This window comes from Falco biarmicus, chromosome 6 (genome assembly GCF_023638135.1).
Source record: "Falco biarmicus isolate bFalBia1 chromosome 6, bFalBia1.pri, whole genome shotgun sequence".
Taxonomy (NCBI): domain Eukaryota; kingdom Metazoa; phylum Chordata; class Aves; order Falconiformes; family Falconidae; genus Falco; species Falco biarmicus.
The window spans coordinates 12,026,184-12,046,783 of record NC_079293.1 but is presented as its reverse complement, the minus strand read 5'-3'; the positions used below and the strand labels follow the sequence as shown (position 1 = coordinate 12,046,783).

General features: G+C 35.4%; 1 protein-coding gene across 47 annotated transcripts in view; it reads left to right on the top strand.

The window, feature by feature from the left end:
• Positions 1-20,600, top strand: part of RIMS1 (regulating synaptic membrane exocytosis 1) — a 335,801-nt gene that overhangs the window by 184,080 nt on the left and 131,121 nt on the right. For 30 of the 47 annotated variants that reach the window (XR_008822449.1, XM_056342344.1, XM_056342365.1 and 27 more), the window contains 10 exons: positions 90-200; positions 3,046-3,145; positions 6,576-6,699; positions 13,080-13,136; positions 13,535-13,581; positions 14,730-14,842; positions 15,872-16,002; positions 16,317-16,488; positions 16,621-16,777; positions 18,016-18,087. Coding sequence is in view for 46 of the 47 variants with exons in the window: in XM_056342344.1 (XP_056198319.1) it covers positions 90-200; positions 3,046-3,145; positions 6,576-6,699; positions 13,080-13,136; positions 13,535-13,581; positions 14,730-14,842; positions 15,872-16,002; positions 16,317-16,488; positions 16,621-16,777; positions 18,016-18,087 (1,084 nt within the window). In the remaining variant the exon portion in view is untranslated. The remainder of the gene's footprint in view (positions 1-89; positions 201-3,045; positions 3,146-6,575; positions 6,700-13,079; positions 13,137-13,534; positions 13,582-14,729; positions 14,843-15,871; positions 16,003-16,316; positions 16,489-16,620; positions 16,778-18,015; positions 18,088-20,600) is intronic. The other 17 variants (XM_056342347.1, XM_056342346.1, XM_056342371.1 and 14 more) reach the window with 3 other exon arrangements.

Sequence of the window (20,600 nt, the reverse complement as noted above, 5' to 3'; positions counted from 1 at the left end):
ATTCAGAAATGTTATTGATTTATAAATGCGCCTCTAAATACAGGAAGATGGTTGCACTTCTTTAATTCCACTGCTTGTTTTTTTAACAGCATCCTGTAACATGGCAGCCTTCTAAAGAGGGAGATCGCTTAATTGGGCGTGTTATTCTTAACAAGAGAACAACCATGCCAAAAGAATCAGGTGCATTACTTGGGCTAAAAGTAAGTATTACATGATTTATGTGTTAAATGGAAGAATCTTCCACTGACCTTGGTCCTAGAGCCTAACACATTAAATCAGAGGACTCTCCAATTATACGGGTATTTGACAAAAATGTGTTCCTCATTTTACTAAATTTTAAGTTATACAGATAAATTAAGAATGTAAAAGTATTTAGTCCTTCTATGCAGTCTTCCACTTGTCCATGGCAAAGAAACTGTACCGTTTTGATTAAAAAGCGTATGTTTATTTAGTTTCCTGTCTGCAAGACATGTTTTGTACTCTGCAATGAACTGGTGGAGTCCTGCCTTTTCTAGCTCTACTGTTTGCATTTCAGTCAATAAATTCATCTCATAATCCACATACATAAATGTCATCTGGATGCAATTGTTTACAAGGTCGGTGTTTAAAAAGTCCATACAGACGTTTGGAAGCAGAAATTTTGTAGAATGAAACTAGACAGTTACACAAAAAAAATGCATTAAAACCTCATAAAGCACAGTAGAGATTATATTAAATGTAATTCCCGTTAATGCACTGCTCCAAAATTAAGACATTGGCAATACTGTCTGGTTGATTTAAATCCCTAAATGAGTTGTTTGTAGCGGACTTTTAAGTTCATGTCCTTAAATTGCCAGAGCACTTAAAAGAGTGAGTGCTACTTCTGAAGCTGCTACAGAGTACAGTGTGCTAGTTCCAGAATTTATCTCTCCTATTTTTAGCTATACGGAGCTCCAAAGATGATGGAAATAATATAATTTTGATGTCTTCCTCTCCCCGCTGAGAACAACAGAAACAATGCAAAATATAAAACATTCCCATCCACTTAAGACTGTCTACTTCAAAGGGCAGTGACACTGAACCGCTCCCTGCGTATAGTTGTTTGGTAGTTCAGTCCCTCACATGTGACAGAGATGTGAGTTGTTGGTTGTGCTCATCATGGTGGGCATTAAATCAGGAAAGAACCTTGTGGCCTTGGTAATGTCATGTCCTGGGTAAGAGCCATTTATCCACCTTGAAGTGAGATAGTGTGGTGTGGGAATACAGAAGATGAGAACAGCTTCACTCTACTAAATAACTAGTAGTATGTAGTGCAAGGCTGATTTTTGCTGGCAGCAAGCATTTTTTCTTTTTTTTTTTTTTAATATGTGAGAAAAAAGGTTGATCCTAGTAGGAAGTATAGCTTGGAGAGCTTCTCTTCAATTATACAAGTTTCCATTTTGTATGAAATGAACTAAGGCCCACAATGATAAATTTAACACATTATCTTATGACAACCTTGTTGGTGGGTAGGTTTCTGGATCTTCTTGGAAATATATCTGTATTAAAGCTCCTACTAGTTATTGTGATTACAACATGGGGAAATAATACCTAATGACCAGCATTACACTGTTTTGTTTTACTATAAAACTCCAAGGATACTCCTGACAAAAAAAAAAAAAACCCAAAAAAAACCCCAAAACCAAACCTCCCCCCCAAAAAAAAAAACCCAAACAACAAAATCCAAAAAACCTGACTGGAGAGAGTAAGGCAGCTAAGGAAAATAGCAAGTCAGTAAAAGTACATTTTCTTGGTTTATATTTTATTAAAAAATCTAATCTCTTAAGAGCATCTTTTTCCCCCCTCATTTTCCTGATCTCTGTATCATGCAGACTTCAAAGATAGCTCTCTTCAGTTCTGTTTTTGACCATGAGCCAGCAGTGTGCCCTGGTGGCCAGGAAGGGCAACGGTGTCCTGGGGTGCATTAGAAGCAGCGTGGCCAGCAGGTCGAGGGAGGTGATCCTGCCCCTCAGCTCTGCCCTGGTGAGGCTGCTGCATGAGTCCTGTGTCCAGTTCTGGCCTCGTAGTTCAAGAGAGACAGGGAACTGCTGGAGAGGGCCCAGCAGAGGGCTACAAGATAATTAGGGGACTGGAGCATCTCCCTTCTGAGGAAGGTCTGAGAGAGCTGGGCCTGTGTAGCCTCGAGAAGAGAAGACTGAGAGTCCACAAATTCCTTAAGGACAACAGGGCCAAACTCTTTTTAGTGGTGCCCAGCGACAGGACAAGGGGCAACGGGCACAAACTGCAACACAAGAAGTTCCTTCTGAATATGAGGAAGAACTTCTTTATCTTGAGGGTGGCAGAGCACTGAAACAGGCTGCCCGGTAAGGTTGTGGAGTCTCCTTCTCTGGAGACATTCAAAACCTGCCTAGATGCGATGCCGTGCAGCCTGCTCTAGGTGAACCTGCTTTAGAAGGAGGGTTGGACTACATGATCTCCAGAGGTCTCTTCCAACCCTGACCATTCTGTGATTCTGTTTAACAAAATCCAGAAGTTGCTGTTTTGTCCTGTCATGTGCTTGGCTGCGAGGACCTGGGTTTTAGCAGTAGCAATGTTCTTGTGAACTGTTTGCCTATGTTTCATAGGAGTGTATTTGCTAAGTTTTAAATTGTTGTACCAGTTGCATTTCGGATTTTTGAATGTTTGATTTGATGTGCACTTGCAATTTAAACTTAAAGACATGACAGACAACTGTATGCAAAAAGTATATTTTGTATTAAGAATAATTCTTTCTGCAGCAAATTTTGATACTTGGAAAACTGCGTAAGATTGAGGAGTCAAACACATTAAAAGGAATATCCATTTTATTTATTCTGTGTCAGCTTTACTTCTTTTCAAGTAGATCTGGCCTTTTTCTGTATTTACCTTTGTCTTTAGCCTCTGTGAAGCCTGAATTGCCAATAGATTTGCTTATGCATATTTAGGTTTAATTTTAAAAATAATGTGAAAACTGATCAGTCTATGTATTTATGCTTTATATGATGTCTGGTTTGAGGCTTGGAAACTCACAAATTTATGATTAACCAGGTTGTTGGAGGAAAAATGACAGAATTAGGACGACTTGGTGCCTTCATTACCAAAGTGAAGAAAGGTAGCTTGGCTGATGTGGTGGGGCATCTCAGAGCAGGTAAATCAATCAGCTGTATAAAATATATTGTCTTTTAATTATGGCTTTTTTAATGCAGCTCTTAAATTATCTTAACATTGGTTATGTGATATGTTAATAATTTTTAAATACAGTACAATACTGTATTGTTATTTTAGAATGCCACAGTTGTCTACATTTCTAATTTATTATTAACTCCAATCGCTTGGATGTATGAGCAGAATTCAACGTTGATGCCGTGTGTGTCAGGACTGAATGTCACTGGTAAGTTTTTGTTTGCTAGCTCAGAAGCTGCTTGTTACACTCTACAGAAGCAATGCAAACATTTTTTAAAACTTTTGAGTTGTGGCAAAAAACCCTCACTACAGTTATTTTGCTTGTACTATAGTGTCACCTGAAGAATGATGCACTGTGTACACAATGGGCTTTATTAGTGCTTCTTTCAGTGTGAAATGTTGCAAGTAAAAATGGATAACCCAAGCAAATGGTCTTAAAATATTTTGTTTATGTAAGATGTTTATATTGCACCTACAAATAAGTGTCTGTGCTGTTGGCACTTTTCAGGCTTCTAAGTGAAGCGAGAACTATGCACAGCAGTTGGTTTTCAAAGTTACTTCTTAGCAGTTTATATTTTTACCATGGCTCTAAGCAACTTCTTTCCAAATGTTGTCTTAGCAAACAAAGTCTATGCAGTGCCTTCTTAGCAATCCAGAAGCTCAGATGACAACTAGTATTAATTTAGGACAATTGCATAAAGCAAATATTAATAAAGAAGTGAAAAAGATGATGAGTATCTAAAAATATCCTACTTTGTTTTGGCATTTGTAATTCTTCTTTTTACGAAGTCAATATACATGGGGTTGATAGCACTAATTATTATATTCGTATTCGTTTATAGATGTTAACTGCATATTGTAATTACAGAAAAAAAGTTTCTCTCCACTAATCTTGAACTATTTGGATTGAAAGATTACATTTCTAGTGTCTGGTCTAGGTTTTATTTTAAGTCAAAACTATTTTCATTTTCTAAAAATAGTTTTAGAGCCAAAATAATTTCACAGAAAAAATACAGTTTTGCACATTTTCAATAAATGAAAATCTATTCATCCTATTGTATGGGATGAAAACATACCAAAAGGCTATGGATGAGTCCACGCTTATTTTGTCTTTATGAAAAACCTCCAAAATGTGGCTAGTTGATAAATCTTTTGAGTGATTGCATAAACCTCATAAACTGTAAAACAAAGGCAAATATGAAGTCTTGCATCAGGAACAGAATAACCCAGTGCAACAGTAAGCGCTAGAAGCCAATCAGCTGGAAAGCAGCTTGACAGAAAAGTGTCTGGAGGTGCTGGAGTGCAGTAAGTTGAACATGAGTCAGCAAAGCGCGCTTGCAGCAAACACCAGTCATGTACAGGGTGTATTAGCAGGACTGTTGCCAGCAGGCTGAGAAAGGCAGTAGCTGCTCTCTGTTCAGTGCTAATGAGGGTGTATCTGGAGGCCTGTGTCCAATTTGGGTTCCTCTAGTACAAGTTATACCGACAAAGTGGCCCAGATTGGGCAGAGGGATAGAATGTTGATGAAGGGTCTGGAGCATATGGTATATAAGAAGCTGAGAGAACTGGATTTGTTCAGACTGGCGAAGAAAAGAGTATGGGAGGGTATAACTCTTGGTTTTACCTGGCTAATTCTTGTTTTTATGTGGCTAATGGGAGGCTGTAGGAAATCCAGAGCCAAATTGTTCTCAGAGGTGCACAGTGATCACACAAGAAGCAGTGTGCACAAGCTGGAATGAGGGAGATCCTGTTTATGAAAATTCTTTTTCTCTTGTATCTAGAGAGGATAGTTAAGGTTTGGAAGAGGTTGCCTAGAGGAGGTGTTGCAATTCCTTCCTTTGAGATGTCCAAATCTCATCTGGTCAAATCCCTGAGCAACCTGGTCTATCCCTTGTTGTTGGGCCTGTTTTGAGCAGGGGTTGGAACTAGCTGAACCCCAAAGATATCCCATAAGGTGAACTACTATTTTAGAAATCAATATAAAAAAATGTAGAGATTGCAGTATAAGTCTGAAAACTTTCTGTCTCTGCTGGACATGCATCGGTAAGTGGGGGTAAGTGCAAGATGCATTAATATTCCTTTCTAGAGGCATCTTAGATATCCTGGGCTATATATGCCTTACAAGCTGAATTAGCGCCATAAGGGTGCAGGTGTCTTGTAGGTTCTGCCAGCCGGCTTTTTGCAGATACCTTGTTTAACCTAAACGTTCACAGGGTGAGGTGTCTAATTGACTTCCAACTCTGGGCTGCTACAGTGGGACTTCAGGGAGTTTGTCTCATCTGAATTTGTAGCAGTGTGTCATAGAATGGTTGAAGTGGGCAGGGACCGCTTGAGATCTCTAGTCCAACCCCACTGCTTATGCAGGGTCAGCTAGAGCGGGTTGCACAGGACCATGCCCAGTTGGCTTGTGCATATGGCCAAGTTTTGAGTAACTGGATGGTGTTTTCCTGTTTCAATGCCTGTCACTGAGACCAGAAATCCACATGTAAGCCTTATAGACATCATCGTAGATGAAAGACGCAATGTAAAAGGGTCAAAAAGATCAAGAAGTGTACAAGCGGAGGAGAAGCCAGCAGCTGAAGGGTTGTTCCTGACCAAATCTGATAACATAAAATCATTGCCAATAAAGACTGGCATCAGATAGTAGTTCTTAAGTTTTGACTGCTGTATATGATGGGGTATAGGAGTGTAAACATACAGTATGGTTCCTGCAGTTTAATTTATATATTGATCTTTAGAAAGTACAGTACAAGATTTTCAGCTTTTTTTATAGTAAGGCCAAAATACAATTTAATGTATATACTATTTAAATTCGAGAAATGACAAGCTGAAAAATGAAAGTTTTCTAGATAACTTCCACATGCTGTTTTCCTTTCTCTCCCAGTAACATCTTTAGGAGATAGTGACTCATTCCTTGCTTTTATTTTTGGTTTGTTTGACACACACACTGTTGCCAGTGAAGACTGTCTTTTGTAGAGAAATCAAAATGCATAGTATATAAATTGTAATAAAATGTCATGGTTTTTAAAGGCTTAACAGTAGGTATTTATGGTTTTCATTTTTGAAGATTAACCTGTTTTCAAAGTTTATTACCAGTAGTTAATAAAGGATCTTTTAAAAATACTTTCATTTCATAGCACAATAACAGGTCCTGTATTATTTTGGAAATACTTAGTGTATTTGCACAAGTGGTTTCTTTAATATGATTTGTGTGTACAAATTGTAGCTGTGTTCTGATAAAGGAGCTTTGATCGTGTCTCAAAAGCCTCTTGGGTTTCAACACAGCTTTTTAATTGATTTTGGGCAATATTACTTGTTTATATAGGTTTTAGAAATGTTATGCACTTCTTTGTAAAAGAATATGGAAATGAGATAAACTTCTCTTTAAATTCAAGGGGATGAAGTTCTAGAATGGAATGGTAAACCCTTGCCTGGAGCTACAAATGAAGAAGTTTACAACATTATTTTGGAATCAAAATCAGAACCTCAAGTTGAAATTATTGTTTCAAGGCCTATTGGGTAAGGCTAAAGATCTGCTTCTTAAGCACAGTTATTACTTCTACTAATGGGACTCTTAAAGGGACTATTTGTGGGTTCATTATTTTTTACGTCTTAGTAATGGAATATGATTCACTTTGTATTATTGATGTTCTGTATATTCCATCTTCAGTGCTATTTACAATCTTGGATATTTGCAGTGATGTTGTAACAAGGTTTTTGCCAAGTAGCAAAGGAAAAATGGTGGATCAAGGGGACCTGTGCATGAGAAAAATCTGGTTTTCAGACTTATAGCTTCACTGAATCAGAATAACAAGTATTCATGAGTAGAAGGAAGCATCAGCAAACTTTGAGCATTGCAGGATTTTAATAAGTCAATGTTAGCAGGATTTTTCACAGGCCTTCTTTAAAAAGCTAAAAAAAGGAAAGGAAAAGGAAAACTTTCAACTGAAAAGACTCTATTTAGCCTGATATTGTCATCAAAATCAAAAGTGAAAACAAAAAGTTTTATCAAAAATAAGCATTAAAATGTTATGTTTATAATCTTAACTTTTTTTTTTTATTATTATAAATCCAGGTTTGGCATTTTGTGAAATGCTTATATTCTTGATTTTCTTTAGAAAGATCATAAAATCTGTTTGAATTGATAAGAGTAGTTGGGTTGGCTCTGCATTTGTCACAATTGTTTCAGTGATATTCTACACTCCTTCCCCAAACACGACTTTTGAGACTGTTTTGAGCTAAGTTTTACAGGTTTGAATATGAATCATATATCATGAATTCACATTTATATTGTGGAACAGTCACATGATTAACAATTAAAAGTGACTCATGGCTAGTTTAAAAACAATAACTAGAAGGATTTAAATCTCTCTGTGGTTTGTCACCTTTCCAAATTTCATGTACACTGACTATAAGACTCTAAATACCACTGTCTTGTAGGAGATGGCAAACTGTTTCCTCATTATGAATGCATGATTGTTTCATTTTGAATGTGCTAGTTTTCATCCCAATAGTAATTTTTCTCTGCCTCAAATATGATAAGCTTTCAGTTTTAGATACAAAAAATATTAATTTTCTTTCTAAAACATTCTTTTACATTTATTTCATATCAGCTTTTGATTTTTTGATTTTGCCTATACTGTGCAAGTGTAGCTATATTTTGCTAATGGGTTCAGCCTTTTTAATAGCAATCACTATTAAAAATACTTAAATAAAATTAACATTTGTTGCTAATGCCAGTTATGAGTTTGACCTTCTAATGGAAAATGAAAGCTTGATTCAATAATGGTGGTTGTTAAAGGCTAAAATTACCATCCAGATGGAGACTGTGGGGGAGTAGAAACCTTATTTTACGTTCTTCATTTGGATAAATTAGGAGACATTCCTGACTTGAAGTTGCAGAATTCAGTCCCATGTCTTTGTAATTAAAAATAAAATGCCATAAGGAGATTTTTGGAAGTCTATTTTTTATGTTTAGATCACCAGAAAAGGAATATGTTGAGACTGGACCTGACTTGAACTCCATGTCTCAATTGAAGAAAACCTGAAAACTGATTTGTACACCTGATGTAGTAGCAATGTGCTAGATTAGTATTTTAAATAATAAGCTTTAGAAATATTTATTGCCATCAGTATGTTTGCAAATGTTGTGTATCCTTGAACTTTCAAGATAATTTTATTATTAAACCAATTTATATATTTTAGTTTATGAATTTGATAAATCTAATCACTTCAAAAAACAAAGTAAAAGGTGACCACATCCCAGTGACATATTCATGAGGAAAAATCGAGGGAAAATACCGACAACTGTTTAACTGAGGCATCGGAAATGAAGTACATTAAAAATCAAAGAATGTTTCTGAATCTGAGCAGTGAATTTTACACTTTAAAAAGTACACCCACAGATAGTGCCAATAAAATGTGAAGTTTTGCTTTCAATGATCCTTGCATTTTTTTCCCAGACATAGGCAAAAATAGAGCACATCAGATTGTGCTTTTATTTTGAGATAAATGGAGTGTTGGCATGGAAGTTTTTACATGCTGTAATAATGCTATTCTTGCAGAGCTGTGTCTTGATTGATTATTTTCTTTTTTAGAAGAACAAATAAATATCCCAGAGTGACTAAAGCCTATAAATTTGAAATTTAAAGATATTTCCTTTTTCCAGTGGTAATGTGTGAAAGTCCCGTTTGTATCAAATTGGGATTTACCTCTTTGTCTTCTTAAAAGAACAAAAACTGTTAGACATTGTATAACAAAGGAAATCCTGATATTAGTTAACGAAAAAGAACATTCTGCATAGGATTTTCTTTCTTTCTTTCTTTTTTTTTTTTAATAATTATAGTTGTTATCTATGTAAATTGTGTTACATAATGGGAAACGGTTTGCTTGCATTAACAGATTATTTTTTCCCCCTCTATCTTCTTCTTGTCTTATTATCCAAATTATTGATTTTGTGATTGTTCCAAATTCATGACAGGAATTCTGTTTAATCCAACGAATCTGGTATAGCAAAGTTTTGTGTCTACTTCAGGTGCTGACTCAGCAAAATTGAAGCTGCTTGATATAGCATTAAGTGGTAATCCATTACACCTAAAATTCCTGTGAGGAAACAGGTTCCAGAAAGACCTGAAAATTGCTATTTCGACTGCATAATTTAGGTGTTTTCATCTCTCAGTATTAATAATGCAAATAATGTACTAGCACTGTTAATGGTCTCCATTTAAAAAGTCCTAGTATATTAGATCTAAAAAGCCGAAATATGACACAGTTTAGCTTAAGTGAATAATGTGAGGACTGTAAGCTCACAAATTAGACTGCCCACAAATTACTTTGCCAGTTACAAAACTGGTGTCTAAACGATTTGCTCAGCCTTGTAAATTTGGATTTCTGTGTCTACCAGCAAATGTAATTTTGAGTAATGGATAATTGTAGGATGTTTTTTAGAGAAAAATGTGAAATATGTAACACTATTAGCAGATGAAGGCATAACAATAAACAGTATAACCACAATAGTATTGTGAAAACTCCATAGAAACTAATTGATGCTAATGCTAATGATTGCAATACAAGGTAGATAAGAAACCTATAAAAAGTAGAGTTAATGGGTTGGCTATCTAAATATGAGGGGAAGAATTACCTATGAATATGCATACAGCGTGATAGGTGGTTAACATAGGACAACGTAGAAAATCCTCTGATGATGCTTTTTGGAGAAGAAACCTGGCATGGTAACTAACTCACCGTTTCTTGTGTGCTTGGGTGATCTCTATGGGACAGTGCAGGTAAAACAAATGTTTTTTCATTTGTCTCTTCTTTGTCAGATGCTAGCTATCTTTGCTTGGATTGCCACAGATAATATTCCTGTAATTGTTGTTTCACTGGTGTGATTCAGGTCCTCTGTCTGGGCAATGCTACTGTTGGTTCTCACAAGGAGGTTGAACCTCCATCAGAAACCAGACAGTACTGAATTCTAGAGTCACTCAAAGAATGTAATTAGTGAAAACGGCAGATTGATCTACAGGTTCTGATGGGAAGGAATGGTTTTGGAAACAGGAGGATAAGCATCGGGCACAAACACTCAGAAAATGTTGATAATTCTGTAGGGTTTAGAGGATCATGCTTCTGTCCCTAAAGCAACCTAAAAATGTGTGGGTTACAACCACATTTGAATTTGCTTTGTCTTCAGTGACCAAACTCTTGACTATAGCCCTCAGAGAAATCATAGGTGTTCCTGCGTTTTACAAAATAATGATCATTACAAGCCATATCTGCACAGAGTAGTCTCAACCTAAGGTATGGTTTGGTTTAATTAATGTATTAATTGAGGTGTGGAAGAATCAGACATAAGACAATTACATGTAACATCACATAAGGCCACAGAATACCTTTGCCTTCCAAGGCAGAGATAGAAAGACAAAGTTTGATGTGGGCAACTTTTTACTGGATGTATGTCTGTCATTACTTTTCTGATGTTCACATTGCTCCAAAAGGGGAGAAAAATTTTATTACTATTTTAAATAAGTGGTTGTGCAACTTCTTACTTTTTTTTTTACCATTTGCTTTGACTACTTTAGTTTTGAACCTTTTAAGTCATGAGCTGCTGTTTCTTCTGAAGAGCTTTTTTGTAAATCATAGTGTCAGAATATTTTCTGCAATTGAAAAAAAAATCAGGCTAGATAAGACTCATTTTCCTGCATAACAAGTTTTAGATTATAGTTTCTTTTAAGAAGTTTCATTCTTTAATTAACATGCCAACATTTTTAAAAATAGCACTCATGCATTTGATAAAACCTAGTATACCGCTTATTCTTCTCGTGTGCATGTAATATTTCAGAAATAATTAGGTATACTGATTTGTTGAATTTGTAAGAAATTCATATATAGACAGAAACATAGCTTTAAATTACTTCATGTACATTCTGAAATCAGTAGCAGAAAGTGGAACTGTTACAGAGCTTGTTAGAATACTCTGCCACAAGTTTGGTCATCAGTACTATATTACATTCTTTTCTTTTTGTGTCTTGTGATTTGGTGTGGAGCTGTACTTAAATAAATTAGGGTTGAGATTTCCTAGCAACAGGTTATATATATGCACACATGTATACACATAGATACACATGCGTTATATATTTATATAAAATATATATATTTTAAAAGAAAACCAGAAAGCTGTCCATTGTGCTATAAAGTTTTAAGGATTTAAAATAAAAATTCTACTGCAAACCATGTATTTTTTCTGGAATTGAAATTTATGTTCTGTTTTCCACTGTTCCTGTCAGTTTTTCATAAGAATTACAGGGAGTTTAGAAAACTGCATTAAAAAAAATTGTACTTTCATCTTTTTCCTGTCTAATGAGTAAAGTCTTAAGGAAGGTCTGATTATTTTTTTCATTTACCTTTACCTGGTGAGGACTTTTGTATTGGCAGCTCTAAGTGAGGAAAATGCCCTCAACTTGACCATTTTTTTTCATGATGTGGCATCTTCGTTCCAGTACCTGGTTTTCCCTCTTGTAAACTGTGTGGATCTGATTCTTGTGTTGATATGAGTGTGAAGGTGCCTTCATGTAAACATAAATCAGTTCTTAAGCCCTTATATATGTAAAGAATATTTGAGGCTTATCTTTTAGTCTTCTCATCTACTCTATTGTTGACAGTACAGGAAAAATTCCAAACAAAATGCATTTTAGTGTCTTGACCCACACAAGGATTATGAAACTTGACATTTCGGTTGCACTTTCCATGTTCAAACACTCCTTGCACATACGAGCCTTTGTTATAATGTGATGTTATTATGAATAATACTGTACTGCAGATGAGAGTGTTCATAGTCTAGCACAAGAAAATATTACAAACTTAATCTTTTATTGAACATAAAAGTAAGTTTGAATATGGTAAGTAAATATTTCAGAGTGCTGTGAATTGCCTTGGAAATACTGCCCTGGGAAGAGAGAAAATGTTAAGAGGAAGAAGTCTGCACAGCAACCCTGCTGTGCAACAGGTCATTAATCTCTTTGTATGTTTGTAAAGTAGTACTATGCCATGTCAAAAATGAGTAATGCAGTTATAATGTCATGAGTCTGAGGAAACCACATTACTCTTGAATTACAAAGTCAAGTGAGATGTAAGCTGATGAGGCACATTACCTTGGAGCTGAAATAGGCTTTTTTAAAACACAGGCACCAGACGTTTGAATAGCAGGACATGAAAAGTGAATTTAAGACTAACTGACTGGGCACTGTTACATTCCTTTTCTGACTTTAGTGTCTCTTTCATAAGTGACATATACATATATAGGAGTATCAGTTTTTATGGACTCCCAAGTCAGTAAGGTAGTGATTCCTCACTGAAGAGAGGAATACCTGAATACCTTTAAAATGCTCAGCTTTAGACTTAAAATCTTGTAAATGTTCTTCTGAAATGTTATTGTAGTTCCAGTTTGGGATTATTTTGTGTAGATGAAAATATATTAAAGTAATTCACTGAAGAGCTTTGTTTCCATTTTCCTGTTCTGCTGCTTTGCTAACATTTGACAGTAACAGTTGTTTCTTGCTCTTGCAATGTATTTTCAATGATTGCTGAGAACTGAAAAGAGCCAGGAGCTAGCATTATCCAGATTTTAATGGCAAAGTAAATTTGTTGATGGCAAAATTTTGATGTATCTTTGTAGACGTAACCAGTTTGATTTTGCTTATACCTGTGTTTGTGCTGGGTACATGTATGTTGAAAAATATCCATACCCAACTGTAGTATGGCTTGAGTTTTGGTTTTTTTCTTTAGCGTTTGAAGAAATGCATTATTCTTCTGTTTGGTTAACATTGCTAATGTTACTTGCTTTTTCCTTTTGTTTCTTTAACATTACTAACGTTATTTGTTTTTTCTTTGTTTTTTATTATAAGACATTTTCATCAGTTTCATTCCTTGAACTCCTTGAGACATTTACATAAAAATTACTAGTGAGTTAATCTGTCTTGTTTCTTGGGCTTTCTTTCCTCCAAAAAATAGTTGAACATCTGTAGATACGCAACCTTTTACACCTTTCTTTTCCTAAAAGCTGTCTAACTTTATTGTTCTGGTTGAAAAAGATTGTGGAATCCATCCACAATATTAATATTGTAGTGCTGATATTGTTATGTCTGTTAATTCCTTACCTTGAAATAAGTAGTTTGCATTAGTAAGATTTTCATGAATTCTGGTGGAAAATATGTCTTTAAATATTTCCCCTTTCTTTCCTCATAACCCATTAGAACAGAAACAGATCCATATTTCTAAAAAAGTGTCCCAGAAATGTATTTGTCACAGCAGAAGGTCATCTCCATTGTTTCTAATTACTATGTGTATATTCATGTTTTAGTGATATTCCACGGATTCCTGAGACTTCTCACCCCCCGTTAGAGTCTAGTGAGTACACACCTTGTTCCTTCACTAAGCATGGTCTTGTATCCAGCAGAATCATTTTGGTAATGAACTTTGTGAAAGATGAGCACTGGGAGACTGCATTGGCTCAAAGGTTTTTGCATGACAAAATTCAATGTGTTTTGGTCCTGTGTGTTAAATTCAAAACAATGTAAATCTGATTCAAGCCGTATGGACTTCTAAAGTTAGCAGGATTTTGGTTTTTTCTTCTCTGTCTTGTGGTCTTAGTACCATACTGGTATACAAGCCATGGCCCAAAACAGTCATTTACTTGCCCTTACATAAAAGACCAAACAGGTATAAGGGACTGCCAGAAGTATAAATGGTGTCAGGATTTCACCTCCTGTACCATCCAGCATAAACCTAGAGTTCTTGCTTCCCCTTTTCTTAAAAAGAAAGCATTGGTTAGGTGAATGTCTTGTTTATCATGCTTCATAATAATGGTTTTCTTTTTAACTACCCTGTTTGAATGGTGTCAGCTAGAGTGTGTGAGGGCCGTGGCTCCCAGACCTTCCTTGTCTGAGTCTTGTCTGGGATGCATTCAGAAACCTTCCGTGGGACAGGGTCCTGTGGGGCCACTGGGTGCTGAAACACCTGTCATGAGCTCATCTCAGTAGTGAGGGCTGTATTTCGCTCGTGGAGAACTGCTGATGTCCAGCAGTTGACAGATCCTCCGGCATGCCAGGTGCATGTCCTGCATACCTTCCCATGTGCCAGTTCCTCGGGTTTTAAAATTTCAGAGGTAGTAGGAGTATAATTCATACAACAGATGTGAGTTTATTCATCAAAGATTTGAGATCATAGAATAATTTGGACCGGGAAATGTGTAATTATTTCAGAGGATAATACTGTACTTAAAACACTCGGTATGGTTTGCCACTGCTATATGAGGAACACTTTTTTCTATGTAATTTCAGATAAAACAAATGAAGGTTTAATCTGGGGAAAGGGTATGCAGACAGTCTTTTTCACCATGCTATCTACATCAGTTTAAAATCTTTCTGTATATTAATCCAGTTAGACTGTGTATAAATACAACTTTATACAAGTCAAAGAAAAAGCAATTCATAAGTTATTCATATTTGCTTCAAAATTTTGGACTGAAATTTCATGTGTTTCTCATATGTTTTCAGGTTCAAGTTCTTTTGAATCTCAGAAGATGGAAAGGCCTTCTATTTCTGTTATATCTCCGACCAGCCCTGGAGCCCTACGAGATGCACCACAAGTCCTACCAGGGCAGCTTTCTGTGAGCATCTTTTGTTTTCCTGAGTTGTAATGAAAATCTACAAAGTGCTGGTCCCTCAGCTGTCCACATTCCCAAGGTCTAATTGGGAGGTTAAGAGAAATATCTGTTCTTGGTAAAGACAACATTCTTTCACATGTTTTTTCAAGACCCTCACAAACACAAACCATCACTGTAATCACAGCAGAGGTAAAGAATTGTCTTAATACACCAAAGAGCACAGGAATTTACATTGAGAGTAAAACACATAAAAGTGCCTTGTACTTTGTCATCGTGTACCCTCTGCACTGAAAATGGTGGCTCTTCTATACATGCCCAGTAATCAACAGCTAACAAGCATAGTTTCACTTTACCTTCTTTATGGTGGCATTTAAAGAGCTGTGTGATTATTAAGAGATACACTACTCAGTAATGCATTTCAATTTAGATACGCACGACATGCTGGAAATGTCTGTAATACTAACTGAAGCTGTGCTTACTAAATATACTGTGAGTACTTAACTGTTTTGTACATTTTTATATTTTTTTATATTGATCTTATTCTTAAGTATACAGCAGACTCAAAAATTTCATGATGATTCTCTTAAGAAATGATTTAGCTGTGTATTACCCTTTTCATAAGAACATTTGCAAGGTTACAAATCAAGGTAGATTGATTTTGACTATGTCTCTAGTTCAGCTGCTGTGAAGGTTTCCTATCTGAATGTAGCTTTTAAGGTGCAGAGGCAAGAAATATGCTGGTTTAAACGTACTTACAGGTAGAAGATTATGCAGTGAGTACAATAAACAATGTAAATGTAATCAGGTACCACCATTTTATTCAGGTGTGGTAAATACAAAGGTCTTTGGTGTATATATTGTCATCTTTTCCATCTAACTTAATTAAATATTAAGGGATGTGAAATAAAACATATCTAATTGTATCTTGGGAAAACAGTAGTTTCTTTTACATTGCGGTTAATGTGATGATGTTTGAAAATTCTGGTTTTTCTCCATTTTCAGTATTGTTTTCTGGTAACTTGATTCTTATAGGTTAAACTGTGGTACGACAAAGTGGGACATCAGTTAATAGTAAATGTTCTGCAAGCAACAGATTTGCCAGCAAGACTAGATGGACGCCCCAGGAATCCCTATGTAAAAATGTATTTTCTTCCAGATAGAAGGTAGTAGTATTTCAGTTTAGAAAGTTATGTTGTAATTTACCATGTATTGAATCAACTTTTAAATGAATGCTTCTGTAGTAAAGAATTCATTGTTACAGTTAGATTCACTATAACAAAAAAATCACACTTGAATCATGCAAGTCAGTATCAAATAACTTTGTGGACTTTGGATGAATGTGATCCACTGTACAGCAAATACTTTTCTCTTTTAGGCATTACCAGATCAGAAAGAATTAAAGCAGTAAGTGCTATTAGTTGATGGAATTTTGTGATTTATCTCTACAAACAATTTACAACAAATATTTATGTTTCAGTGATAAGAGTAAAAGGAGGACCAAAACAGTAAAGAAAAGTCTAGAGCCAAAATGGAACCAAACTTTTCTCTACTCACATGTACATCGTAGAGATTTTAGAGAACGAATGCTTGAAATAACCGTATGGGATCAGCCAAGAGTACAAGAAGAAGAGAGTGAATTTCTTGGAGAGGTGATACATACAATCACATTTCTCCTGTTTGGTTTTGATGGTTTTGAATACATATGATATATATTTTATATATGTGTTTGTGTGTGCGTGTGCCTTAAAAGTAAAATTAATAGCTGTTAATTTTTCTACTAGATTCTTATAGAGCTGGAGACAGCACTTTTAGATGATGAACCACATTGGTATAAGCTACAGACACATGATGAATCTTCACTACCTCTGCCTCAGCCATCACCTTTCATGCCAAGAAGACATGTTCATGGTGGAGAAAGCACTAGCAAAAAATTACAAAGTAGGTCCAGATTCTATTAATCTCTCCTGAATTTTAAATTATAAATGCTAATAAATGTAATGGTATTTAACTTCTACTACAAACTACAAAATAAGAATACTATTTCATAGTCTTTAAACATAATGAAAATGTGTGGCAGAAAAGAGATGCAAATTATGACATTATGACATGACAGTCTTTCACCTGTGACGCATAACTTTCAAGCATGTGAAACCTGTTGGAATTGGTTTGGCTTCCACTAGCAAAAGAAAATTGTTCAAACATTTGTTTGCATAAATTTTCTGTTAAAGAAAAAGATTAAGTTTATTATTATTGGATATTTTTTTAATAACTAAAAGCTCTTTATTAAAAAAAAATATCCTGGAAGTCATATGAGGTTTAAAAATACTTTTCATCATAAATTCAATCTCATCCTCCAATATGCTCACTCTACAATCAGATGAGAAGTGTGCTTTTGCAGCAAAGGGACATATGCCTGTATTTAGGAGGTACAGTGGTTTTGATGAGTCTGATTTCAGGTTTGTTTGAGGTATATTAAAATAACAGATATATTGAGATACTTGAATATTGTAGCTTCTCTGTTCATTTAAATTAATTTCAGATTTATTTAGAAGTACAAAGCATGTAGGGGATTATCTTTAAAAACATTTCAAAGCTATTTTTCTGATTTTTCTTAAACACGGAAGTAATTAATTTCAGCCAATGTATAGGAAATCGGTGCACATTCAGGACTGAATTATAAAAATGTGATATTGCTGTAATTGCTGCGTAAGGATATGTACAGAGAGAGCAAATGAAAGGTTAGTTTTTATGAGGTATTTGAACTTTACTAAAAGCTGGCAATGCTGTTTCCTCTTCCCCTTTCTCACCATATGCTGCCATCTCTCCTTTCCTGTTCAGCAAGCTGATTCAGCTTGCTCACTGAAGTAGCACAAAAGTATTTTTTTTCTTTGAGTGAACTTTTTTGCAGGTTTAGTGAGATAAACTATCCTAGTAGAGAATTATTGAGGACTTGCGGGAAGGAGAGGAGGGGAAAGGAGGCTGCAGCAGCTGTAAGGTGTTAAATTGGTTCAGTTGTCTTGTGAAACATCACTGTCAATCACCATTTTAGTTCTCTTCCTCTATCGTTTAGACTTAAAATAATATTTTTAATTTCAGTAGTATGTTAAATGAACATATTTTTACATTTTATAACATGACCAGATGTTCAGGTATTTGTTTACCTTACTGTTGTGCAGGATCTCGACCAATCAGTGATAGTGACATCTCAGATTATGATGTTGATGATGGTATTGGAGTTGTTCCTCCAGGTGCGTGGGTGAACAGCATGGTCCTGCTTTCTTTTTTTCTTTTTGCTTGTTTGTTATTTTTTTCTTTATAACATTTTGGAATATTGAGGATACTGCTTTTGGAAGGTGCATTGTGAAAAAAACAGTTGTCCCAATTATTCCATGGCATCTGTCCTAAATTGTGATGAATTAAAAGATTCTACTATTCATTCATTGATATTTCTTCTGCATATCACTCTTCATATGTGAACCACTGAATGGTTCAAATTGTTTAATTGTTTACTGCATGATGTCTCAAGCTTTATTTAAAATACAAATTAAGTTTTTAAAATATTTTTTAAATACAAATTAAGATTTCATTGTCTATTGCAATCTTTTTTTTTTATTTTGCTTTTTGCTTGAGAATTAGATATAATGCAGTCTCCCATGGACTTTATTGAGAATGCATGGCTGTAGATTAAGATGCATGTAGCATGGCTATATCTTTTATATTTTTCATAAGCTTTCATGAGCTATCATTACCCTAAATGTTCATAACTATATACTTGAAGAGATTGTCATGGTTTGACTTTTAGTTCAGCATTCCTTACATACTGAAAATCCCGAGGATCATTTTGGATACCACATTTTTCTGCATCTATTTGACTGTTGCCACAAGTTAGATGAATGTTTCACAATTGTCCCAAACAGAATGAGTCACTATGTTGTTGCTAGTGCTAATTCAGTTTTTTCTGTGGATCTTCCTGATGAAAATCACTGAATTAAATCATGGTGGGATTTGGAAAGCTCTCTATCTTCCTGATCTGTGTTTAAAATAATCTGACAGTTTATTTATTATAATAAATCACATTCTGTATTAATGCAATATCCTTTTGATATTTACTGGGCCAAATTCTCCTTCCTTTGATACTGAATGGGCTCTTTCCTTACTTTAATATACTTACCACCTAGTTACTAAGAGGGAAGTTTTTTTCAGGTATGTCTAGTAATGGTATTTGCTTTAGTGAAATGATTAGTCTTGATATTTTTGCATCAGCTGAGAGAATATTTAAAATAAAGATAAATAAATAATTTTAAATATTTTTTCTGTTTATTATTTAGTTGGCAAGGTAGATAAGGTGTATCTCTGTAGACTTAGTTAGGTTCAAGATTTCAGTATCTTTTATTAAGAACTGGGGCTTTTTTTCAGCTGCCAGTTCTTAAAGGCATCCATTTGCCATTTGGAATAAACAAATTTCCATCTGAGACGAGGTGCTAAAAAATGTTTAGCTGAATGCATTAGAAATTACAGAAATTTCTTGCGGCTGCACATGCATGCTTAGGTGCACCTTTGAAGCATACATGGATCCAAACTTTCTCAGAGATCACCATAGAAAATTGCAAGTTTAATCTGTAGGAGTAGCAGTTATAATGAACTGAGAGTCTCTAAACTGAAACTCAAAGGACCTGGTGAGCAGACTCCTTTTAAAGTCCAGCTAATCAGAAACAAGCTGGAAGGTGACCTGACCAAGCACAAATTTCTCTATTTTGAATTTAATGGATACATTTGTTTGGCAATTCTAAGTGGAGTTCATCTGTTTGCAATTCCTATGGGAAGTGGATATACATATAAATGTGGGGGGGTTGTTTACACATGCAGTCTGAATTCTTGAATAAGGCTTAGGCTTCCAGCACAAAGGGCAAAGAAAATGTCAGTCATCAGCCACAAATATGTGGCAGCCTAGACAGCATATGATAATGTGTTTTGCAGTGAGAGCTGGAAAAGGTTGCTAGTCCCACTGTCTGATGAATTGCTTGAGAATCTGAGGCACAGATTCATAAATGTGCCTGGTCACCAAGTTATGCATTTCCACCCTACTATCCAACCTTCCTTACTTACCACATTGCTAAATCTTCTGAGATTTTGGACTGCTAGCTTCATTTGCACTGAATGAATAGTACAGTATCTGTCTTCTCTGTCTAATAGTCTCCTCTGTTAAAACTAAGTTGTATGCAAGTTCCTTGTTGTGCTGCAGCGTCTTTAGCCCTTCCCTCATCCACCCACTAGTACCATGGACCTCAGCCGACTGCACTGCAGCTCTTGTCTGGTCCATATTTCCTACACGTTCTCCTGCAAGGTATGAGTGTGGAAGGGAAAGACAAATAGAGGCATTTCCTCATAATGTAGGATGATGATGCAGCTCAGGTGCACTCTTAGACCATTTTGGCATAGCCTTTATTGGCTTCAACTAGATTAGTCTATGATTAAGTTATTCCTTCTCAACAGAAGTAAGAATATAAAAATTGAGTTTACAACATATGATGCATATGTTACCCTTTAAAGCCCCTTTTCTTTCCTTTACCACTTACTTACCAATGTTACCCACTGTGGTGCTTATCTATGATAAATAGCCTCTGTCTTTATTAAAGGTGTATTCTTACAGTTGTTTATTATTTCTCTTGAAATATTCAGCAGAGAAGGAAGTTATTTTGCTTTCTTAATATCTCAAGGTTTTCACAATTATTGCTCGTTTTCTAAAAAAAAGACACATAAC